Below are 26,979 nucleotides of genomic sequence, written 5' to 3' on the forward strand. Positions count from 1 at the left end.
ATTACTTAAATTCACAGGATCAAAATTGCAGAGACATCAGAAGGATTAAGATTAAATAAAGATAATTTTTTAAAAACATAATTAGTAATCATTGAGAAAACAGTCCAAGGAGAGCAGTATAGGCACAGTATAGACTGCAGGAATTTAAAGAAAAAATGAAGGTTATAGAAACAAAAGGTATATTTTGAGCATGTCATCATGTAGCTTAGTCGAGAAAATATGGTATCTGAATACTATAATATCCAAAAAGGATAGTATCTGGAAGGGGCAACTTGGTTCAATAAGAGTTTTCTCAATATTTGAGAGTCTTCAAAGAAGAGGTTGGATGACAACTTTTCACCTATCAGGAACATCACAGGAATTTGTTTCAAGTAAGGATAGATTGTATACTAGATGACCTCAAAACTTTCCTTTATATTCTAAGGTTCAAGAAATCTATGGTCTTATATTTAGAAGCAGAGAAGAGATTAATTGTATGTGAGAGAGGGATGCCCCCTCTCTAGAAGGAACAAAAGAAAGCAGAGAGAAGAGGATATGAGAAAAAGAGGAGAGGAGAAGAAAAGAGGGAGGAAGGAAAGAAGGAAGGAAGGAAGGAAGAAAGGAAGGAAGGAAGGAAGGAAAGAAAGAAGATTGGTTTGCTCATTTATGATAGGCCTGTGCTAAATACTAGAATTATCACAAAAGGAGAAATAGTCTCTGCTCTCAAAGAAGTTACTTTTAAATGAGAGGAAACAATACAAAGGAGAGTGGTATTTGGGGTGATTCTCTGAAAAAAAAGGAGGAAGAAGAAAGGAAGGAAGAGGAAGATGCTAGAAGATGGGGGGGGGGAAGTAATAATAGGCCAAGATTTTTGTTCAATAGACAAGATCCATCAGAACACAGATGGAGATCAGAAAAGTTTCACAGAGTGGGGAAATATGGAGAAGAGAGATAATTAATATCTGTTTCTGTCTTATATAATTTTCTTAGTGAAATAATAATTCTATCAGTAGCTTTAAGGTTGGGAATTTGATGAAAAATATAATGGCTGCTTTATGGACCAAACCAAGAGTTCATGTAATATATGCTGAGCTATGTCAAGAGATAATTAATGGTCAGTAAAGTCTTTCCTTGGTTTATTGGGACTTAAAATATAACTTTCCAATTGGAAAAATGCCAATTAAAACAATTATGAGGTTCTGTTTCACATAATATTTACAAAAATAATAAAAAAGGAAAATTATAAATGTTCGAGGGGCTATGAGAAGACAGAATGGAAATATATGGTTGGAGGATTCATGAATTGACACAATCATTCTGAAAAGCAATTAAAATTATATACAAAAAGTTATTAAATACTTCATGCTTTCTGACCTCATTCTATTACTGTTAATCTATGTTCAAAAAAAGTTAAAAAAGAAATAGGAAAATGTCTTATATAAACAACTACAGTGATGCACATCTAATGAAGAAATAGCTGAATAAGCTGTAATCTATGAATGTAACAACACTATTGTGCTTTAATAAATGAGGAACTAGATGATTTCAAAGAGACATGTTAAGACTTATAATAACTGATGCAGGGTCAAATGAGTAGAGAAACAGAAGAACAATTTATAACATAAAATCAATTTTATAAAAACAAACAATTTTAAAGTTTTTTTACAAACTGATGGAGACTGAAATAAGCTGAAAAGAAGAATTTATACAATAGCAACAGCACTATAAGGATAAATAACTTTAAAAGAGCCAATTAGGATATACAATGCTAATATATTACGATAATATAATATAATATAATAAATACCATGATTCCAATGACAGAAACATATTCGCCTATCTCCTGACAGAAAGGTATTAGAATTTGGGACAAGAATGAGACACATTTTTTATATATAGATAATGAAGGAACTTGTTTTGCTTATGTGCCTAATTCTTATAAAGAATTAGCATTCCACTCCCAAAGGAAAGATATTGGGAGGGAGAGAAATAGATTTTTGCTCATCTTTTTAAAATGGACTTTTTTTTTTATTTAATAGCCTATTTTTTATTTAATAGTAACTTTACAGCATTAACAATTGCCAAACCTCTTGTTCCAATTTTTCACCTCTTACCCCCCACCCCCTCCCTAGATGGCAGGATGACCAGTAGATGTTAAATATATTAAAATATAACTTAGATACACAATAAGTATACATGACCAAAATGTTATTTTGCTGTACAAAAAGAATCAGACTCTGAAATATTGTACAATTAGCTTGTGAAGGAAATCAAGCAGGTGTGCATAAATATAGGGATTGGGAATTCAATGTAATGGTTCCTAGTCATCTCCCAGAGTTCTTTTTCTGGGCATAGCTAGTTCAGTTCATTACTGCTCCATTGGAAATGATTTGGTTGATCTCGTTGCTGAGGATGGCCTGGTCCATCAGAACTGGTCATCATATAGTATTGTTGTTGAAGTATATAATGATCTCCTGGTCCTGCTCATTTCACTCAGCATCAGTTCGTGTAAGTCTCTCCAGGCCTTTCTGAAATCATCCTGTTGGTCATTTCTTACAGAACAGTAATATTCCATAATATTCATATACCACAATTTATTCAGCCATTCTCCAACTGATGGACATCCATTCAGTTTCCAGTTTTTAGCCACTACAAATGGGCTGCCACAAACATTCGTGCACATACAGGTCCCTTTCCTTCTTTATAATCTCTTTGGGATATAATCCCAGTAGTAACACTGCTGGATCAAAGGGTATGCACAGTTTGATAACTTTTTGAGCATAGTTCCAAACTACTCTCCAAAATGGTTGGATTCGTTCACAACTCCACCAACAATGCATCAATGTCCCAGTTTTCCCCATCCCCTCCAATATTCATCATTATTTTTTCCTGTCATCTTAGCCAATCTGACAGGTGTGTAGTGGTATCTTAGAGTTGTCTTAATTTGCATTTCTCTGATTAATAATGACTTGGAGCATCTTTTCATATGACTAGAAATAGTTTCAATTTCTTCATCTGAGAATTGTCTGTTCATATCCTTTGACCATTTTTCAATTGGAGAATGGCTTGATTTTTTATAAATTAGAGTTAATTCTCTATATATTTTGGAAATGAGGCCTTTATCAGAACCTTTGACTGTAAAAATATTTTCCCAATTTATTGCTTCCCTTCTAATCTTGTCTGCATTAGTTTTGTTTGTATAAAAACTTTTCAGTTTGGTATAATCGAAATTTTCTATTTTGTGATCAGTAATGATCTCTAGTTCTGCTTTGGTCATAAAATCCTTCCCCTTCCACAGGTCTGAGAGGTAAACTACCCTGTGTTCCTCTAATTTATTAATAATTTCATTCTTTATGCCTAGGTCATGAACCCATTTTGACCTTATCTTGGTGTATGGCGTTAAGTATGGATCAATGCCTAGTTTCTGCCATATTAGTTTCCAATTTTCCCAGCAATTTTTATCAAACAGTAAGTTCTTATCCCAAAAGCTGGGGTCTTTGGGTTTGTCAAAGACTAGGTTGCTATATTTGTTGACTGTTTTATCCCTTGAACCTAATCTATTCCACTGATCAACTAATCTATTCCTTAGCCAATACCAAATAGTTTTGGTAACTGCTGCTCTATAATATAATTTTAGATCTGGTACAGCTAAGCCACCTTCATTTGATTTTTTTTCATTAATTCCCTTGAAATTCTTGACCTTTTGTTTTTCCATATGAACTTTGTTGTTATTTTTTCTAGGTCATTAAAATAGTTTTTTGGGAGTCTGATTGGTATAGCGCTAAATAAATAGATTAGTTTAGGTAATATTGTCATCTTTATTATATTTGCTCGCCCTATCCTAAAATGGACTTTGTTACAAAAGACACCTTAAAAAGGGAATGATCTGTGAAAGTTTGTAATATTTTTTTTTAAAACCATAAAACCAAAACATAACAAAAAAAGTTAAAAAACACAGAAGCATAATTTAATTAGCAGATAAAGGATTTTTTGTGAAGAAAACAAAAGATGTTTTATAGAAAGTTGTTAGTTCCTTCAGCTTATGTAAGATCGTTACTATGAGTCTAGAAGTGACTTTAGATGACTCATCAGAATATAGCATAGTGTAGAAAAGCTAGCAACAAGCCATTATGTTTAAAGCATGACACCTAATATTAGTCAAATAGAGAAGAAAACTTAAGATCACTTTAAAGACTTCTGGAGATGTATTTTCAATAGGCACTCTAATACTCCAACATATCTGTAATCTTGTTAATGTAAGTATTCTCTTTAATAATGCAGAGATCACTTTCTATTCATCAAATCACAGAATCGTAGTACAAAAGAGCCTTATAACTAAGGAGATAGAAAGTGTAACATATAATTTATAATTATAAAATTTTGTAGAAAAACCACATCTCTTCAACTATGATTATCTTGACCTGCTTGAAAGTTCAAAAGCAATGGTTCATATCCATGTGATTTAAACTTGTACATGGCAGGTCTTCCTACTTCTTTTGGTCATTAAGTTCCTATTAGCCATGATTAAAGATCATTCTCCTTGTTAACTTGACCTTACTGTCCTATCTACCAGAAGTAGTGGTTTTATTTCTTTTTTTATTCCTCTAAGCCTTTGTTTTAAGTTTTCCTTTGCCAGACATAAATTACATGAGGTTTGGGATCCTTGGCACTAGCATTAAGGAACTGTTTGGGGCTTTTGCCTGTATCCTGTTACCTGCTTGCTTCCATATTCTGGGCATATCCTTTTAAAATCTAAATTGGTCACTGAAAAGCAAGGATTCCCCATGTAGCCACAAGTGATCACCTTGCAGTGGTCCAGAAATCTTAAATATTTTTTTATATTCTATTTGAATTTAAAGTGTATTTGTACATTTCTTATCTCATTGTGTTAGGAAATCTTTGATTGGGGTTAAACAATTTTATCATTATATTTTCTTCAGGAGCTATAGTATCTTATAAAGAGTAGATATTTTGTAAATGATGATTTGAACTAAATCTCATCTTTCACAACAAGTTTTTCCCAATCACTATTAATTATAGAGTCTTCCCTCTTTTAATTATTTCATATTCATCCTGCATATAACTTTTTTTTTGCATTTATTTGTTTGCATGTAGTCTCATCCATACTGTGAATACATTGAGGGTAATCTTTTGCTTCTTTTTGTGTCCCCAACACTTAGCTTAGTGCCTGGCACATAGTAGGTGCTTAATAAATATTTATTGATTCATTTTTAAAGTAAACATAACTTTGCAAATTATATTTGTTATTTTATCTGACTATGAGCAGTTTTATTAAGAATGATATCTAATGATTTAATGCGTTGTTCAGATATCTAGAGACCTGCGAAATGAAAGAAGGATGATGTATTCTGCACAGCTTTTGTAGGTAGAAACAGGTGGAAATTGCAGAAGTATATTTCAGCTCAAGATAAGGAATAATTTTCTCCCAACAGAAATAAAATAGATTGCTTTAATGAAGCAGTGAACCCTCCACCTCCATCACTGGAAGTATTCATGAAGAGAGTAAATGATCATTTTCCAGCTATGTTGTAGAGAAAGTAACACCATTACATTGGAATAGACCACCAACAAGTTTACTTCCAATTCATTTGATAAATATTTCAACCAGAGTTTTATACTGAGCATAGTATTAAAGGTTCAGGGAGTCTGTCATTTCTTTTCTCAAAAATCACTACTGCTCCCTGTTGCCTTGTGAGTCAAATTCAAATCCTTTATCCTGGTATTTAAGTCCTAATATAATTAGAACTCAATTTATCCTTCCAGACTTATCTCATACTACAGACTCTATTATACTTTAAGGGAAACTACATCCCCTGGATGGACTTCCAAAGTTTCTTGACTCCAAACTTTCACAATGCTCAGAATAATCTCATCTACCTCTTTACCTCCGGTAGTTCTATTCATCTGTTAAAGCTCAATGCAAAAGCCAGCTACCTCCATGACTCTTTTCCTTTTTCCTCCATTTGTCAATGAGCTCTTTCCCCTGGAACCTCACAAAGCACTTAAATACACTCACCTATCATTTATTTTATATTGGAGTTCCTTTTATCATATTCCCTGTACTGGACCATAAGTTCCATGAAGGGAAGGGTGATACCTTATGTAAATTTTTAATCTCCACCCAGGCCTTAGGAAAATTCCTTTTGCAGAAGAGATCTTAATATCTGTCAAATTGAATCAAATTGAATTAATTGAGTTACACTCATGATTCTATTTTCAAATAGAGAGTAATATATACAGAGCAGGTAAATTTTTAAAAAAATGAATAAAAAATTCCTTCTAGATGAAAATAATCATTACATCATCATCATCATTAGTAGTACTAATTAAATGGAGGATCTCTTCTAATTTTCTGAGCATCGGTTGTTCCCATAGTGGAAACTCTCTCCTTGGATGCAGATAGTAATGGTTTTATGATTTCATAGGGAAGTCTCCAGGAGTTAGTTGCCTGATGCAAATAGAACTGATATATATGCCTTACAGAAAGTTTTCTGGACTTTAAGCTCATTATTTTGTCCACTGTCACCTGGGAGTCACAATAAATACAGTGGGGAATTATGAGCACTTCAAAAGAAGTCAGACTAGAGAAATGTCCACTTTAATTATAATTATTGATTTTAAAGTGAACACTTTCCACAGCTACCGTGGAAATGGGAAGAAAATAATTTTCTTCATCTGTTCCATGGCATGTTCTAAGCTTTCTCAGCAAACAAAACAGACTAAAGATCATGAGTCACAGGAGAACTTGCCTTGCTATGAGATTTTTGGCTCCTGGTTGTCATTGCTAAGACTGGGGTGACTGCCTGTGCTTGTCTGGATGTAGTGGAAACAATAGCATAAACAGCCACAACAATATGAGATGCATGGCCATTTCCAAACTGAATGTGTGGGCAGACTGGCCTCTGGTGTGCTAGGGTAGCCTCTGTTTAATTAAAGAGTGTCACAGTTGGAGACTCTCCCTCTTCCTCTCCCAGATTGCTCAGCATGTCTGCTCAAAATGAGCTAACTCACAACACAGATGGAGATAAGCCAAAGTGTCTGTCCCTGTCCCTGTCCTCTCCTCTCCTCTCTCTAGCAACTGAAAATGTGGAAAGTCTGATTCAGTATACATATAATTCTGGACATTAGCCTTTCCCCCTTGAGCTAGTTTTAGCTAGCACCACATGATATAGATCCAATACACACATACACACACCCTCTCACATTCCCTCCTCCCCACCTCATGAAATACATGCTTCTAAGAGTGACCTACACTGTCTACTTCATTTTCTGTTCTTTCTATCTAAAATAATGACAGCAGAATCTCTTTCAACAAAAGGTCATTTGTGTCAATGGACAGAACACAGAGGATCAGATCACCTGCGGTAATTGCAAATTAATGCTCTCCTGGTAATGCATTAACTACACACTATTGATCTACAATTGACTCATACAGGCTACTTAGAAGTGATTTTTTTTCCTTTCCTTTATTTTTTGTGCTTTTATTGCTTTTTCCATAATGCATCTTCCTTTCAATGGGAATTTTCTATAATTATCTCCATTTTTAATTTCCTACAGTGAGATGACTTCTAACTTGTAATTAGAATCTCTAAAAATTCATATCTGAATCTCAAAAGTCTTTCAGAATTCTGCTGAACTGTAACTCTGGAGCATTAAACCATGTATATAATACGCAGGTACCAATTTCTGTGGGACCACGCTTGTGAAAGATTTTGTTTTTATTTCAATAAAAATCAACATACACATACATAATGGGTGAAGCAGTCAGCAATGATACATTCAAACAGCGCCCCTTAAAAGCATTTAGCAGAAGTTGGATAGAGAAGAAGTTATTGTTATTCTCATCTTTTAGTGCATACTTAAAAATAAATCAACAGTACATTAAAAAATCAGAACATAATGAAAAATCATAAAGGTTGAAAGTACAGGGAAGTAAGATCAAATCAGTAGAATTCAGAGCTAAGACACTCAATACAAATGCACAAAATACCCCTGGTCATTTTATCTAAGAACAACTCATGCTTGAATCACACCCTTAATTGTTAAAAATTCTAACTTCTGCTAACACTGATCATGATATTATTTCAGATTTGTAGGTAATGATGTTCTGTGTCTCACAAGTCTGGGTTGGTCCTCTGAATTAAAAATTGAAGTCACCAGATTTTCCATGAACTTGAGAGACTTTACTAGATTCGTGGACTTGTAGTAGATTTCATAGAAATCTACAGACTTCAGTGACTTCATGAAGACACGCCAACTCTTTCTGAAATAATTTACCCTAAAAATGAAAGCAATGCTTGAGAATTCAAAATGAATGCTTTCAAAGTATTTTAAAGATTTCTTGGGTGAATTTATAGTATTATGTCCCATATAGTCTAATGATGAATTTGAGTCATTGGTTATAGCCTACTTTGGTAGATCATTCTCAGTCATCTCCGTCTTTCATATATAATTCATGCATGCAAACACACACACACACTCACACCATTAAGTCTAGTAAACCAAGTCAGAAGGGACTTTGGAAATCATGTCCAAACTTTTCATTCAATTCACTGATGAGAAAATTGAAATTCAAAGGAAAAAATGACTTGACAGCATAGTGCAACAGAAAGACTCCCAATTTTGAAGCTGGATTCAAATGCTGTTTTTGTCACTCATCTTGTGACTTTAGGAAAAGTAATTACCCTTTCTAGGTCTTATTTCTTTCATTTGTTATATTAGTAAATTGTACCAAATGTCTCCTAAAGTTCATTCTAACTCTAGATCTATAAATTGATGACTTGGCTAAAGTCATATAGCTAGGAAATGATAGAGGGAGGACTAGGGTCTAGATAAGGGGTCCTCAAACTTTTTAAATAGGGGGACAGTTCACTGTCCCTCAGATTGTTGGAGGGCCAGACTATAGTAAAAACAAAAACTTTTGTTTTGTAGGTCTTTAAATAAACTTCATAGCCCTGGGTGAGGGGGATAAACATCCTCAGTTGCTGCATCTGGCCCGCAGGGGCCGTAGTTTGAGGACCCCTGGAGATCTTCTGAGTTCCAGCCCACTAAAAATAAAGACACAAATAAAATTACTGCTAAATCATAGACTTGAAGCTTGAAGGAAGCCTAAAGGTCACCTAATCCAATATCCTTTTAATTATAAAGGAGGAAACTGAGAGTTAGATTAAAAATAGCTAATATAGCACTTAGTAAGATTACATAATGATAAGATTAAATGATACTAATGCCTAGTAAAATTAAATAATAATGGGTTTGTAAAATACTTTATATACATATATATTGTTCCATAAACACTATTATCTATATTTAAATATGAAGAAACTGAGGGTCAGAGAAATTGAGTAGTATGCTAATGATCTCAGAGCTAATTAATTCTGAGAGTAAAATTTAAGACCATGTCTTACAAACTCCAAGATTATTACATTCTTCAGTATGCCAAGTGGTTTAAATCACACTGATAGTAAGAGGAAATTCTAGGATTCCAATTTATACCATCCGATTTGAAATCCAGTACTTTTTCTACTGCACCATGAAGAACCATAAATTTTTGCTATAATATAGAGATTCTCATGCCTGTTTCAAACTTTTTTTTAAGGTAGTCAATGAATGACATACAGTGTTTTGGTAACCTGGCTTAACAGTTTATGATTTAAGGTAGATTTTCTGTGGTTAGCACACATGCATGGGACAAACACACACACACACACACACACACACACACACACATATTTTAACACACTCACATACATATATGTAATTTAGCTTAGGCCCCCATTCATTGTCTAACTGATAATTCCCATTTAACTTTTTTCTCTTCCTTCATGGGCAGTGATTCTCTTCCCCTATTTTCACTCCTAAGGGGAGAAACCCAGCTACCTTACCAGAACTCCGACCCTTAGATCTTTCTTTCCCAAGAGGGGTGGATTAATCTCATCTAGACTCTTTACCCTGGCAGACAGACACACTGAGGACTCCTGTACTTTGCCATCCTCCCTTATAGACAAATTATCTTATATGTGTTGTCTCCCCAAATCAGAGCATGAACAGTGACTGTCTTTTTTTCATTTTGTATCTTCAGTGCTAAGCACAGTGCTTGCCACATGGTAAGTACTAAATAAATTCTTTTTTAGCCATTCATTTTTCATTCACATACTCTAGATGAGGGAAATAAATGTCAAAAGTTTCAACAGAAAAAATAAATGTAAACCCTTCTTCAGAAATTAAGGGAAAAAACCCCAACATTGTTCAAGTTTCTAAAAATGAATCCCACTGAGGATTAAAAGGTAGAGACATAAAAATAGTCAATAGGGTTTGCTAATTTGCTAATGAATCAGATTTTTAAAATAAAAGAGTGTGATATTGTGGCAAGTGTTAGATTGAGAGAATAAGAAGATTATGACACATATCCTTCCTTTGTCACTTATCTATTTTTAAAATTCTCTTGACATTAGTTCCTCATCCCAATTAAGGGAATGCATTAGGTGATTTCTTGGGTTCATCCCAGTTCCAAAGCTATGGTCCTTTAAAAAGAACTCTTTAAAAATTTTAAATATTTAAGTAAGCTACAGAAAAAAAAAGATTTAAGAAGGGACACAAACCAAGAAAGAAGTCATAAAACCACAACCACCATACCAGGAAAGCTAAATTCACAAAAGAAAAGAGGATTGAGAAAAATGCAAATGAGCAAAAAGGGCTTTTAAAATTATGTTTTCAGCTAAAACAACTAGTAGGGGATATGAACCTTGTACCTCACACAACAGAGGGCATGATATTGAACAAATTAGGTTGTAACTGAGCCAATAATGTGATATTAATGGATGTCCTGGAGAGAGGAAGAAATGTTGCAACCACGAAGTCTTAAGACATGAAAGGTGACAGAATTATTATCCTAATAAACCCAGATTAATAACTAGAAAGTTGTGTTCTAGAGCTGACAGATCAGAAGCATTAAGTAGTATCAAAAACTAAAGTTATACTAATGTGTAACTGTAGGATTCAAAGTCAATAGATTCATTACATCCATTTCCTCTCATCTCACAATTACTTTCAATTTGTTCTGATATCATTATTTGATTGAAATGCTTATTGAAATTACCAAAATCAAATATTTAATTGCCAAATTCTATCATTGTTCTGTTACCAACCTCCTTGACCTCTTTGTAATGTGATTTTGTTAACCATCCTTACTTCTTGGATATTTTCTTATCCCTATCTCTTATTATTTATGTCTTTTAAACTTTCTGGACATATTTGCTCAGGTATAAAACATTTCCTTTTTATGATGATGTCTTTTAATGATTCTCTTGCTAGCTAAGTTGTCTTGCCATCCCTAAGTTTTCTTTTTCTTTTCTTTTTTTTCCCCTGAGGCAATTGGGGTTAAGTGACTTGCCCAGGGTCACATAGCTAGGAAGTGTTAAGTGTCTGAGGCCAGATTTGAACTCAGGTACTCCTGACTTCAGGGCTGGTGCTCAATTCTCTGCACCAATTAGCTGTCCCCATCCCTAAATTTTCTATGATAGTATATAATCTGTATATAATACCCTTTGTGTGAGTGTTCTGGCCTGGGATCTTTTCTCTTGCATCCATTTAAACTCTCTTGCTGATCTTATCAGCTTCCATGAATTCAATTATATCAAATAATTCCCAGATCTATTTATTTAGCCCAGTTTTACTTCATCAATTACTCATTAGAAATTTCCAACCACTTATTATTTTTATGATCAGATATAATTACTCTTTTTGGAATTTAAAGTTATTCACAACCATGACCTTTCTTATATTTTTATAAGATGTTACTCTCCTGAATGTATTTTTTGGTCCTTCTATATTCCATTCCTGTTCTTTCTTCACACCTGACATTTCCTCTTTTATCTCTGTGCCTTTCAACTGAGTATCTCTCATGATTTGAATTTGTTTTCTCCCAACTTCCAAACTTCCTATTTTAATCAATAAATCAGTATTTATTAAGTGCCTACTATATGCCAGCCACTCTGCTAAGTGCTAAGATTTCCCAATTCCTTTACTCAGTCCAAGTGCCACATTCTACAGTATGATATTTCTGCTTTTATGTATTTCATTGCTAAATTTTTATGTCCTGATTAATTTTTGTAAATGAGTCATGCAAAATTGAGAATTATGTTTACTCCTTTATATTTCCATTCAATAATCACAAGAGGTCTAACATATCTTTTCCCTACTAAAATTCTATCCAGGTCCTTATTTTATTATTTATTTCTGTATCTAAGGATGATAGAGATAAATTGGGGTCCCCCATTATTTCTCCTTATATTTAGAAGCTATGACATTGGGTTATGATATGGGTATTGCAATAAATTCAATTAAGAAAAGAGATCTATAAATTGTTTTCTTAGCAGTAGAAGATATTGCTAAGATAAAAGAAAATTGAGGGGAGGAGAATACAATTAAGGAAAAAGTATGAAAAGATGGAGGAATTTATTAACATATATAATAAATTTCCTCACATGGAATTGTATATAGACATAGAAAGAACGGAAGGAATGGGAATCACTTGAACTTCACTTTCACATAAACTGATACCAAAAAAACAAATCCAAAACACACACACTTCTTTGGTATGGGAATATAATCAATTTAATAGGAATACACAACTGGGGCAGGAAAAGGGGAAAGGAGGTTATAAAACTGAGAGGTGGATTTAAGCCAAGTTTAGTCATAAACAAACTGTAACTCTGGTGTCATGAAAGAGATCAAAATATTAAAAGGAAAAACAAAGAAAGGAAGGGTGATAACTTCAAATAAAAAGGGAGAGATAAATATAAAGAAGAAAAAGTATGAGATAAATTATTAATATAATTGAATGTGAATGGGATGTATTCACCCATAAAAATGAAGATGTTAACAGAATGAATTAGAACAGTAGTGTCAAACTCAAATAACAATAAAAGCCAGTAATATGTATATAAGAATCCCTATGGGTTATATATTGGCTTAGTTTTTAAATGTCTTATTGCATTTAATAATTTTGTCAAATATTTCCCAATTATATTTAATATGATTCAGGCTACACTAAGGAGTACAGTGAGGTGCACGCTCCTCATTGGTTAGATATTTGACACTTCTAGATTATAAATCAATGTTCTTTACAAAAAACACATTTAAAACATAAAGAATTACACAGAATTAAAGTAAGTAATTGGAACAAAATTTAAAATGCCTTCTATGCAAAAACAACAACAACAACTTGTTGTATGGGAAAAAAGTGTTGTGGTAATTATGATTTCATAAATCAAAAGCAAAAACAGTCAATTAAAGCAATAAAGAGGAAACTATGAGGAAATGTAGCATAGACACATTTATATTACTAAAACATGTATCTGTGCATGTCATTTGCCTCCTCTTTTTTACCTCTAGATTAAATTCCAAATAAATAAACTTGTGTTTTAAGTCTATAATCTGACTGGAGTTTACTTGGTTTTTTAAAAAATTATAATTATGCATTAATATCTTCACATATACGCCAACCACACTGGTTTATTTGTAAACAATATCACATTTCTTAATGTGATATTATATTTTTTGCCTAGGTATCTGTCATATGTCTACATTCATCTTATTCATCATATTAGTCTTTTCTCTGATTCCTAAGTCAAGCTCTATATCTGACTGATTTATCCTTAATATTGCAGTTGGTAAGTCCTTACATGCTATTCTCCCAGAAATTATATTGTGATTATTTTGGGGTATATTTAGTATTTACCTAGCTATATACATGTTTTTCTCAAAAACAATGTATACATACATATATGTGTGTGTGTATATGTTTGTGTATATGGAGGCAGAGAAGAGTGGAGTAAAAGTGAGAAGGAGAGAAGGAAAGAGGGAGAAAGAATGTTAATCCAGAAGGGAGGGATTATGAAATTTTTGCATTTGTATCCTTAGACTCTACAACAGAGTCTAACACATGGTAGACATTTAACAATTGTTTGCAGAACGGTTCAATGAATCAATCATTTAAAAGGCAAGACTGAATGGGGGAGAAGGGTTAGTGAATATTTAGATAACACACAATCATGAATTTAGAGGTAAAAGGAACTTTAGAGGTCGTGTAGTCAAAACCTTTGATTTTCAGATGAGGAACTGGGGGCCCCAAAAGTTAAATTAATTGATCTTCAACAGAAGGCAGTAAGTAGCAGAGCCAACTACAAATCCAAAACTCTTTCCACTATATGATAATAATAAGAAAATATCTGACGATTATAAATTGATTAAAGTCTCTAGGTTTAGTTCAATGACAAATTTGAAATCTTGTGGAAGTCCCATTAATAACCATTCAGAAATCATAAAAAACAGCAGTGCTAAAAGATTAAAAATAGACAAATTTCACAATTTTTTAATGTGGAAAAATAGTAAAAATAAGATTGAAAGGTTTAATTTAAATCCTTAGAAATTTTTTAAATTTAAAGATATGTTAATTTTGAGTATTTTGATGAGGTATATCTGATCAAAAAAGTTGGCAAAGGTTCTCAGAAAATATGACATGCCATCCTAGTTAGCCTTCTAGCTAGCCTTCAATAGTTTTGGCAACCTTTAAGGTAAGTTATTAGACTGGAACATTTTATACAAATAACAGTGAGTCAATATCCAAGATAGTAAGAGAGCACCCAACTGCCTCCTAGGAAGAAAATCTCTTATATGGAGATGTGGTCTTGGTACAGTGGCAATAAATATATTTTTAAATTAATGACTTGAATAAAAAGAGAATTAAGATAATTATCAAATTATCAGAGGATGTGAACTTGGATTGGATGATAGAATCAAGATCCAATAATATTTTAATGGGTGAAAAATGAAGTGCAAAAAATAATAAGTTTTAAACTTGGGTTCATAGAATAAACTCTCCAAGCATAGAGAGATAAAGATATGAAGACAATGGAGATTTTTAATATGGATTAGATTAATATATAAATCAATAATCTGGTATGGCAGGTTAAAAGGATAAAGTAATCTTATTTTTTACTGATGGAAACAATGTCCATAAATAGGGAATCATAGTTTGTTTATTTTTTCGCTATCCTGTTCTGTTCTATCCTGTTCTGTTCATAGCATATCTTTCACATTGTGTTTTATTCTGGGTATATTTTTTGAAAGACCTGAACAAGTTGGAGCATGTTCAGATGCAAATGAATAGGACAGTGACAATAATTGAGATGTGATCATTAAAGGATTTGTTGAAGAAGCTGGGATGTTTTCTTGAGATAAAAGAAAGTTTTAAGGGAATATGATAACTATCTTTACATATTTTAGGACTATTATTATGAGAAAGATTGGACATGGTCTGGTTAGTTCTAGAAGGCAAAGCTAAGAGCAATGGTTAGATATAAAAAGAGGAATGTTTGTGGACTATTCTGTAAGAAATAATAATTGCAAGAATTTCAGAGAAACAAAAGAAAATTATATTACTTAATACAGAGAGAAGGAAGAATGAAGAAAATGATATACATATATATATATATATATATATATATATATATATATATATATATAACATCCAGAGCAATGTAAATTGAAAAAACCAATGAAATAAAACAAAACTGGATAGTAAGTAATTACAAAGAAAGAGATGATAAAATATATTTCTATACATCTGTTGAACAACGGGAAGGATGGTTATGGGTATGAAATGTTACCTATATTGAGAAACACCACTGATGTGTTGACTAATTTTGTTGAACTATTTTTTTTAAGAAAAGGTTTTAAGAAAAAGGTTTGTTGGTAGAGCAAGAAGTATTGTTAGAAATAAATGTAATGCAAAAACAAAGAACAGCAATACAGGTAAAAAGGAAAAATTAAGAGGCATGTGTGGCTTTAAAGTAAGAAAAACTATCAACATATGGAATGAATTGACTGGGAATAGCACAGAGTTAACTTTGTCAGAGATTTTAAAATGTAAAATTGATAACTACTTTTCAGGAATTCTCTAGAATAAATTATTACTCTTCAGGTATGGCTTAGATGAGATGGACTCGGTGGTTCCTTTCTGTCTTGGAAGTATATCTCTAAGATTCTAATTTTTGAGCTTAGTTACTCTAAGGTTGAGGTTAGAATAGTTCTATACTCAGGAACATTAATGTATGATTTAGAATATGGCAAGGAGAGGGACAGGAGTCAGATAAATTAATACAAAAAATTTATGTTATAATAACTTAGATCCTAGGTTAAAGAGGGTTCAGAAGAACTTAAAGGAAAAAAATTTAAAGAAAAAGATTTCTGATGGAAACAGCTACCATAGTGCAGAACTGGTAGCATTAAGCAATCAAGAAGTCATTATTATTTAGTGCCCATGCAAAAGTTCTAAAGAAGCAAAAAGCAAAATGAAATAGTCCCTGTCTTCAAGGAGTTTGTGATCTATTTGGGAAACAATGATCACATAAACAATTGAATATAAAATAAATATTTTTGATAGGAGGAAGGAAGAAAGAAGACTAATAGGGAAGATTAAAGTTGGAGGTACATTTGAACTTCATAGGAAGGTAGGGAATTCTGAGAGGTGGAGGCAAGGGAGTGCATTCTTTGCATGAGCCATAGAAGACTAAAGATTAAATTTTGTATACAAAGAACAGAATAAGGCAGTTTGATGGATCTAGAATTCCAGGAAGAGGAATAATATAGAATTAACCTGGAAAGTGGCTTTGAATAACAAACAGAAGAGCTTTCTATTTTATCCTAGAAGTGACACTATTTGATTAGGAGAATGAAGTTGTCAGACCTGTGCTTTAGGATTATTGTTTTGATAGCTATATGGAAAATATATTCTGTAGCTTGGTGGCACAGGAGATAAAGCTTTGGATTTGAATCAGGAAGACCAGAGTTCAAATCCTGACTTAGATATTTAGCTACCTGACCTAAGACAAGTCATTAATCTCTGAGTCAGTTTACTCTTCTGTAAAATGAGCGTAATTACAGCAACTACTTCACAGGATTATTGTAAAAATAAAATGAGTTATTACCTGTAAAATGCTTTCCAAACCTTAATGTGCAACATAAATGCCAACTTTTTTTTTTACTATGTGTGTTGCTATTATGATTATATAATTATTATTATACTGGAGCTGGGAGCTTGAGGATTTGGTTCTATGTAGATATTAGATTAGAGACTCAAGACACTGGTTAGAGGATTAAGACACTGATTGAATGGAAGCCTCTTGGCCCTCCTATATTTGCTGGCATTCCTTTGGAACTACCACACTTTTTCAGTAACTTCCCCCCCCCCCCACCCATTCTCTCTCGCTTTAGTAGTAACATCACTTCCAAGGTGCAGTTACACTCAGCGTTTGAGGTTCCCACTAAAGCTAGGAGGAAATTACCCCAAATAACAAATCAGGAATTTCTCAGGGACAAAATGATAATGCATATTGTATTCTATTAAAAAAACAAAATAAATCTTTTTGTACATTTACAAAGAAGCTGGCACTCACCATTCTTACTCATAAGCAACTGCCCATGTGGTATGACTTTGTTGGCACTGAGAATAATAAGAGTTAGCATTTATATAGCAACTTGTTTGCAAAATGATTTATAAATATCCCATTTATAAATATTATCCTTATGACCAATAGAAGTCAGTGCTATTATAATCTTCCTCTAAAAGGTAAGTAGTTAGGAAGTACAATCCTTCTAGTGCCAGGTCTGTAGTCAGGAAAACTCATCTTCCTGAGTTTAATCTGGCCTCAAACATTCACTAGTTACGTGACAAATCACTTAACATCTTTGTTCTTCATCTGTAAAATAAGCTGGAGAAGGAGATGGCAAACCACTTCAGTATCTATGCCAAGAAAACCCTAAATAGGTTAAGAAGAGTTGGACATGACTGAAAAATGACTAAATAACAAAATATGGGGAAATCAAAGCAGTGGTCAAGTGACTTGCCAGGGTCACACAGCCAATAAGTTTCTTAGACCACATCTAAACACAGATACACTTGGGAGGGCAAGGAAAACACTTGACATTTTCCCACTTACTTTATATACTGGACACATTACTGAGAAAATATAGATGAAAGAACTTCATTTCCATTCAGTAGTAGGAAAGACACTGAAAGTTCCCATCACACCTACCCAGCTCACGTTTCTCCCCCCCCCCCCCCCCCCCCCCCCCCCCCCCCCCCCCCCCCCCCCCCCCCCCCCCCGAGTCTTCTCTTATACCACATACGTTCTTTTTCTTCCCTGGCTGAGGGGCACTTTATCAGGATCTTCTCTAAAACGTAATGCTAAGAATGAAACAATACAATTCATAATAAATTTAAATGAAGTAAATCATAAGTTTCTAATCAATAGCGATTGTCTCACTTTTGTATTTTGATACCTAGTACTTAACATAGCTCCTGGAACATAGTAGGCATTTAATGTATTTGTTGATTGTTCATTGCAACTTTCTTCCTTCTTGATGAATACATATTCAGCATTCATCTTCTACTTTCTATCCCAAAACAATTTCTTTCCATTGAACCAATAGTTGACCTTTTTTGATGAGGTTTATTTTGTGATTTTGATTCTAGTATTATTATTATGTCAATAAAAATAATAACATCATTTTCCTCTCACTATTTTATCTTTATTCTTGATTTCCTTTGTACTCAATGGCTTTCTAATTCTGGCATATATTACATTTCTGACTAGTTTAATGGGGAATTAGTTGAGGATGAAAGTTTGAGGAAGGAGAGGAACTAGTTCTCTGTCCTTTTCTATAATTTTTAGACAATATTGAGGCCAATATGAAGAAAAGAGAAAAATTAAACTAAAGAATATAACATCCTGTTAAAACTTCTGATTACTACATAAAGATTATATATTACAGGAATGATCATATTTCTTAAGCTTATCATTTTTAGAGTTAAGATAGAAAAGGTCCAAAATAATTGCTGTATTATTGTTCCTTTTTATATTTAATATTCTTCAAACTATTGCTGTTGTGCAAAATGACCGCCCTTTGAGACTGAACGTGAATATTCCATAAAACAATGAAAATATATTTGGGACAACAATGTGGGCAGACTGGACAACATATGGTTTCTGCTACATCTCGATTATTTGGAATGTTTATTTCTATATAGATTAGACATTATGAGTATTAATTATGACAACGTATACTAAAAACATTGATCTAGGTTACTGTTTCTCCTCCATCTTCATCTTCTTTCTCTTTTTTTATATATGGAGTTCTGAAGAAAATGATCCATCATCCTCCTATTAGCCTTTTATATTTGATGTTCTGTCAACTATTATAATACTTCATTGTTTTCTATAAAATAGTTTCTTTTTAAGCTATGTATAAGAATTGGAGTATTTTTTTCCTCCACTGAATGCATTTTTCCAACTCTAGGAATAGACAGTATGTTATATAGTTGATCCTGTTTCTTTGTTGTTATTATTGTTCAGTTGATTAGTACTGTGACTTTTCATGATTCCGTTATGAAGTTTTCTTGGGTTAAGATATTGGAGTGGTTTGCCATTTTCTTTTTTCAGAAGATTAAGACAAAAAGAGTCAAGTAACTTGCTCAAGATCACACAAGATCTGTAACCATATTTGAACTAAAATCTTCCTGACTCCAGGCTCAGAGCTCCCATCTAGCTACCTCCTTTTCCTAAATGATTTTTATTTGTTTTACTAGAAATCTGTATTTGAGTGCTTCTCATTCTATTCAGACTATAAAATTTGAAAATATGGTAGAGGCACCCAAGAAAAATATGGTTCTTTAATTTTAAAGAATAATATTATATCTGAGGAAAGTAGGGAACAGTTTGATTAGTGATAATTCTCCATCTCCAATAATTTGTAGGTCGAGATTTTAAGGATATTTTGGGGGGATAGTATTTGTAATGTGAAAATTTGTTGTCAGTCAGTCCATGGAATATATTAATCATTTGATGTAGGATTCTGGATACAGGTAATGCATACTAAGTTTTTGAAAAGTAATAAATTTTTTCAGTCTGAAATTTTGAGCTACAGAAGTTTTGACTATTTCCTTATCTAATCTACATTGGTTGTTTAGTCATTATTAAGTCCTAATTGCTTCAGGATAATCTTCCTTTATTGAGAAGACTAGCCCTTTATACCCATCTAGCATAAACTGAATAGATTCAGTTCTTGATACATAATCAAGGTATAAATAAGAACACTGAAAGGATTTTACATGATTCCACAGACCTCCCCAAGTCCCCTGTATGTGTCCCTATGTCATCAACTGCTTTTTCTCAGTCAGTAGCTTCTCTGATCTTTTATTCTTTTCCAACTCCTCTTTGTTCACCATCTAATTGTGGTTCTTTCTCAGTGGTCCCTTTCTTTCAATTATGCTTTTATGATTTCTGCTATCAATTATCTGGTTCTTATTTACTATCATAAACCCTTTTGTTTCTATACATGCAGGCTATCAATAATTATATAAAATGCACTAAATCATTATTAGAAAAATGCAAATGAAAACTTCCCTGGGGTTCCATCTCATACTCCTCAGAATGACAAATGTTGTAAGGATTGTAGGAAGACACACACATTAGTTGGTGGAACTAGAAGCTGGGAGGCAATTTATAACTATATCTCCAAACTAAGTGTGCTCTGAAAACCCTTCAACCAACTGATACCACTACTAGGCAGTATATAAGTTAAATTAGATAAACAATAACTTATTATACACTTACTATATATCAGATACTGATAAACGGTGGGAAGGGGGGTATAAGTAGAATAAAAAAAAAAGACAGATCCTGTCCTCAAGTAGCCTATATTCTAATGGGGGAAATGGAACTCAGTTAGGTAACTTTTTCAAAATGAAAGTTCTAGGAAGAACTCATCAATTGGAGAAGATCACTTCAGGAGTGGCAATAGAAGGCTAACATACTTCAGATATTGATTAGAGAATCAATGAAATTATAATTTCCTTTCGTCTGTATACTATACCCCAAAGATGCCAAATTATAGATTATAAACTTGCTAGGCTGGAAGAATGATCTCAAAGAAAATAGAGAAATGGGAAAGAGGTAAGAAAGAATCTGTTATTCTTCTAGCTCTTTCAGTGGCTGTGGAAAGGAAAAGGAAAGAGAAAAGGAAGGGAAGGAAAGTGGAAGAGAAACAAGGTATAGTTTTGTTGATTAAAAATAAAAATTTATTTTTAAAAGAAAAATTATTAATATTTTATACATTAATTTTTCCTTATGCAAAAGAAATCCAAATAATTTGTAAGTATAAAAAAGTTTACAGCTCTTCTGGAATTCCATGCCATGTTTTAAGTCATATAGGAAAAATGTTTCATCAATTTTTAGTCAGCTATAACTTTATTTGCTATCCAAAGGTCTTTCTACATTATGATGAGTCACCTTCTAAACTAGTCTTGATTCCTAATGGGTTTTGGCTTTTTATCACTGTTGAAATCACTCTTGAAGGATGAAAAAGCATATTGCTTTGCCAATAAAATAGAGGAGTATTCAAAGCTTGTTGTGTAAGTATTATAAGATATTCTGAAGGATGAGTTCCCAATATGTTGGCAAACATGGTAGTATTATCAAAATATTTTAAAGATGGCTATTTTGAAGAGATATTTGGAGCAAAGATAATTTATGAAGTTTGTTACAAATATTATCATAGTAATTACTATTAAACATGAAGAATCTGCTGAGAATTCAGAAGAAAGTAAGATATAAGATAACAGAATCAAATGTACTTGTAAGTCATAGGATCATAGAATTCAGAGGTAGTCCAGTAGTCTCTAGTCATTTTATACCATGTACTCCTATCAGTATTTTTTTCTTTGTGGAAACCCCTACTTCTGTTACAGTTATGGAATAATGGTGGGATGGTTAGCTTCCATGGGGTTAAGTTATAGCTATCTAGAGGGACTTATTCATGACTTATAAGAGAAGAATTGGGAGCCTGCATAGCTATAGAGTATAATTGGACATATTGAGCTGTAATGGGCAGATGAAGAGTAAGCATGATTGCTTTGAAGACAACTCCCATGAACACCTATTGGAGTAAGGATATAATATAATCCTTCTTTCTTTTCATTTACTGGTTAATTACATAGCCCTTGGAGTTTCTTTATGGCTCCTTCAAGACATAATGCCCAGAGAACTCTGATCCCCACTTTGGACACCACTGTAGTACAACTGCACCATTCTACAGAAGTAGAAAGTGAGGACTAAGAAGGGATATATTATTTCTAATGTTACTAACACTGTTAGCAAGTGGGAGAGTTAAAAGTTTCTTCTTTCCCCTAACCCCAAATTAAAAGAAAATTTGAAATTAATTTCATAACTATTATCAAGCACGAAAGAATGATCAATTGTTGAATATATAAAGGAAAATGATCAATTTTGAACTGAGAAGACTACTAAGAGGATGTATATTACTTAAAGAATGGATTCAGACTTTTGATTTCAATTGTGTAGGGAACTCTTAGTATGGAACCATCCCTTCACTAATGCAAAATGGTAACTTCCAATAAAGCCTTGGGGATTTTCTAAGGAGTACTAAGTGATTTGGTCAAATGAGTAACTTGATCATTATCACCTGTCTAATGTGAATCATAGGCAATTCATGAAGCCTGGTCTTCTAGGCAGCAAGGATGGCTTTTTATTCACTATGTGAAACTATCTCTCAGAATATATTTTAAAGAATTTCCTGAGAGAGGATCTATTAAGCCAATTAATTGGAGTAAACAATATGATATAGGAGATCAAATGATGACTTGAATCAGAAAATATGGATTTTGATCCTGTTTTTGACACTTGTCAGCTGTGTGACTCTTTGGTTCCTTCAGCCAATGGGGATAAAACTGGCAGTCTCTATCCCATTGGATTGTGATGAGGTACAAATGAGAAACTATTTTTAAAGTGTCAACAAACCTGAAAGAGCTAGCTGAATATTAATTATTATTTAACAATTAATTTCTGCAGGAGGATGGAGTAGATGACCCATGAAGAGATATCTGTCTCAGATATAAAGTTCTTCAAAAGAATTATCTACATATTTATATGGGTTAATCTGGGGCTAGTTTTCTTCCATTATATAATTGCCATCGAGGCTTATTGCTTTTTTTCCTCTGTCAAGGTGAAAAACACATCTTCTAAAAAAGATTAGACTCTTATTTCAATTAATGTCCTTTGGATTTGGGTATTAATCTTTATACCTAGCAGAGAGAGTATAATCATTCAAAGGACCTAGCAGGTGTCCATTTAATTCCTCCTATTTGCTTATAAACAGCATGTGTCACACTGGGATCAAGAGGCCTTTCAAAAATTAAAACCTTCTTGAAAGTAACCTTCCATTAAAATAATTTAAAATAATGTAATATTTGACACAGATAATTAGAATTTTATTGACTATATGCTAAAATCATATTTTCTCATATATCACTTCATGATTATAGAATTGCTATTTTTACCTATATACTAGCATATTGCTCTTAAATGTGTAAATTAAACACTCATTAAATCTGGGAACTAGGAAATTACATAGCAGAAGAAAAAATGATCTATTTTAACTCTAAATAAGAGAAATGGCTCTAATGCCCTTAAAAAAAAACCAAACTTCACGTACAATATTGGAACTTTGGAGTTATTAATGATGGGACTTTTTTTAAAAAAGGTCCCAATAAACATCGTTACTGTAAACCCAAGGGAAATTTTAAACCTAAAACTTTAAATGAAAATTATTTACCTCTTGAAGATACCCTTCAAAAAGAGCCTACCATCTTACCTTGTGTATTTTATGGTTGTCTGAAAAGTGTCAGAAACTCAAAAGGTTAAAAAAAATTAAATTATCACCTTTCTCCACAAGTCAACTATCCTCTACTTTTCTTGTTCTATTGATTGTACCACTATTCTCTTGGTCATCTTCAATTCATTACCTTAGAATCATCTTTGTCTTTTCCTCACTGGCCAAATTGCCAGTCTTATCCATTTCCTTTTCTTTTGATTCTACTGCAGCAATAGAAGGTCAGGTTACCTTCCTTCTGACATAGACTATCATGATGATCTCTGAACCAGGCTCCCTGTATTCAGTCCAGCCATTCACTAATTTATCCTTCAATATATTCTAAGAATAATAATACTAAGACACCATCATGATTTATTCAGAAGCCTTCTATATATCTCCACTGATTCTATAATACAGTATAAGTACCTATATTGATTTCTCCCTATTAGGAAGTAAGCTCCTTGATGATGGGGACTCTCTCTCTTTTAATATTTATATCCTCAGTGATTAAGACAGTGTCCGACACATGGTGGGTGTTTAACAAATATGTACTAGCTGACTTATTAAGGAGCAAAAAATTACTGAAATAACAAATTTGTATGGGGTCCAACCACATTGCTAATTCATTACTTAGTGCTCATCATTTACTTAAAAATAGTTATTATTTCTCCTGCAGCCTTCCCTTCTACAGGCTAGATTCCTTCAACAAACCCTCATATGGCACAAAATTTGCCTTTTTTGCTTATCCCTTTCAACTACTTTGATTTTTTTAAATGCAGGGCCCAGAACTAAATTAAACAAACCACAACATTTTATAAGTCATTAAATGGCCTTGGGTCTCAGTTTCCCTATCTGTAGAATAAGGGGATTAGAATAGAAACTTCTGAATTTTCTTCAATTTCCTCATCTCAATGTTTCTGTGAGGATAAAATAAGATAATATTTGCAAAGCTTTTGAAAATTTTCAAGCATTATACCAATACTAGATCATGATAAAGATATCTGTGATCCTATGTGAGCTGACAGGTCAAAGTATAGGAAATCTATTGCTTCCTTATTCTTGACATTATAGCTATTATTTTTTTTATCAAAATCATACCACTCTCATAATTTTCTTTTGTTTCATTCTTCCTTTTTTTCAATTTATCCCACTAATAATTTATGCACCCTTCTTGGTATTCTGTTTTCCCCTTCAATTTTATAAGCCTCTATAATAGGAGTTGTATTGCTTGAAATGCTATGTTCATCACTTAGTACCTTGAGTCCTGCCACTTGCTCAGCAAAACCATTTGATTTCACATAGCTGAAATTATTGTCATTGAATCAGTCTGAAGAATAACAAGACCACTATCAACATAACTCAGAGACTTTACCTGTAAAACAGAAGCTCCACTGTGCAGAAACTGCAGACCGCTTTCAGCTGAGTCAATTCCCCCAGTGGCTAAAATGGGAAATCCAGGCAAGGCTTTGGCGATGGCTGCTACAGCTCTTAAGGCTATAGGTCTGACTGCAGTCCCTATAGGAAGGAGGAATAACCAAGGGTTAGTAGACTGAGCATTTTTACATATTGCTTAAAGATGATTATCATGTGATGGCAGTGTTGTACTAGACAAAATTCAAATGTGGGTTATCTGTATTTAAAACATACATATATATGCATATTATCTGAATATTCCTATGTTTCCAAGTATGTTAATTTGTAAATGGATGTGGATCTATTTTTAACGAAGCTGACGCTATTATTATTGCATGGAAAAGTGTTATGCAAGTGGGTGTAATAACCCCAAAACTGCAGCTTGAAACATTTCCCTCTTGCATCTGAGATATAGTAATGTGTAAGAAATTGGATGGAACATTTAAGCATCTGTTTTAAAAAGAACAAGGAACAGCAGATTTAGAAAAAGAAAACAATTACATACAGTACATAAATAGACACACAGCTCTGTTATGTTTCTACAAAGTATAAGGCAGCTGGTGTGAATAGAGATTGTGCAAACAAACAAGGTGCTGATGGACTTACATATTCCATATTGCTTTTTACATCTATTTCTCATAGTCTGATTAAAGAGAGTGGGTCTGATCTCATTTTCTTATATTAAGGAAGTTGAGTTAAATTATGTAAGTTAAATGGTGCATCTCCAAGTTCTAGCAAGGGTTTCATTGACATTAGCTCCTTTGGTCCTATCTCAATCCAATAAGGTTGACAGTGAAGGCATCTCCAGTGCTTACTTAGCCCAGTGCTCATAGTAGATGCTTAATAAAGGCTTGTTGAGTGAGAAAGTAAATGAGGAAACTAGGGCTCTGAGAATTTAAGCAATGTGTTTGAGATTTGACCTCTATTTTCCAGAAGCATGACTTATTTGGAATTAAATCTCTTCTTGTTCTAAACCAAGTCTTCATTCTGCTTCATCTTTTGAAAAAAAAAATGAGATCTTTGATTTCATCAAGAGAGGGAACTGCTGGTGTGACAATGCCTTCAAATAATGAAGGCTGGCAAATTAATGTAATTTATAAACTTCTTTAGTTGCACAGTGGCATTAAGTAACTTGCCCACTACACAGTTAGCATGTGGCAAAGTTAGGCATTGTATTTATTTAATCAATCCAAGGAGTGATTAAAAGAACCTGGATAAGAATAAACTTTTTTTTTTCAAACCATCTTATGAATACCCATTAGTATAATAAAGAGTTTCTGGCCTCCAAAGAATTATTTCATTTTCTAAATATGTAATTTTATAATGAGGGGAAACATAGGTTATAAGGTACATATGAAAAGTACTTGGTATTCATTTACTCCAATAAGCCACAGATCTTTGTTGAGATATCTAATTAAAATTAAAATTGTTTAAATTATCCAATCCAATAAGCTAACCTATTCAAACTGGAGCTTCTTGTACAGATGAGGAAACATGTTGGTAGTATAATTAAATGCATATGTTTTATATTTTTTAACCATCTCCACTGACAACCACTATCACTATTATCAATATTTTTGCATGTATTCCCACTGTGTGCATGATTGTGATGGACACAGAATTCACTTTACAATTAGTTCTTTTATCTTTTTTTCATTTACTCAGCTGAAACTTTGTTCTTTATGTTTGTACTTTAGTAAAAAGATAATATCTATAAAATGCTATTAGTGTATGTTGGCTACAAGAAATGCAAAAGCCATTTCAGCAACCCAGCATTTATTACTTAGAAATAATCATGAATAATAACTTACGTTTGATAACACTAAATGATAG

General features: G+C 33.0%; 1 protein-coding gene across 2 annotated transcripts in view; it reads right to left on the reverse strand.

Annotated features, from left to right (window-relative positions):
* Positions 1-26,979, reverse strand: part of DPYD (dihydropyrimidine dehydrogenase) — a 968,100-nt gene that overhangs the window by 156,985 nt on the left and 784,136 nt on the right. For both annotated transcript variants that reach the window (XM_003769672.4, XM_031968578.1), the window contains one exon: positions 25,106-25,248. In XM_003769672.4, the coding sequence (XP_003769720.1) occupies positions 25,106-25,248 (143 nt within the window). The remainder of the gene's footprint in view (positions 1-25,105; positions 25,249-26,979) is intronic.

This window comes from Sarcophilus harrisii, chromosome 4, assembly GCF_902635505.1.
Source record: "Sarcophilus harrisii chromosome 4, mSarHar1.11, whole genome shotgun sequence".
NCBI lineage: Eukaryota > Metazoa > Chordata > Mammalia > Dasyuromorphia > Dasyuridae > Sarcophilus > Sarcophilus harrisii.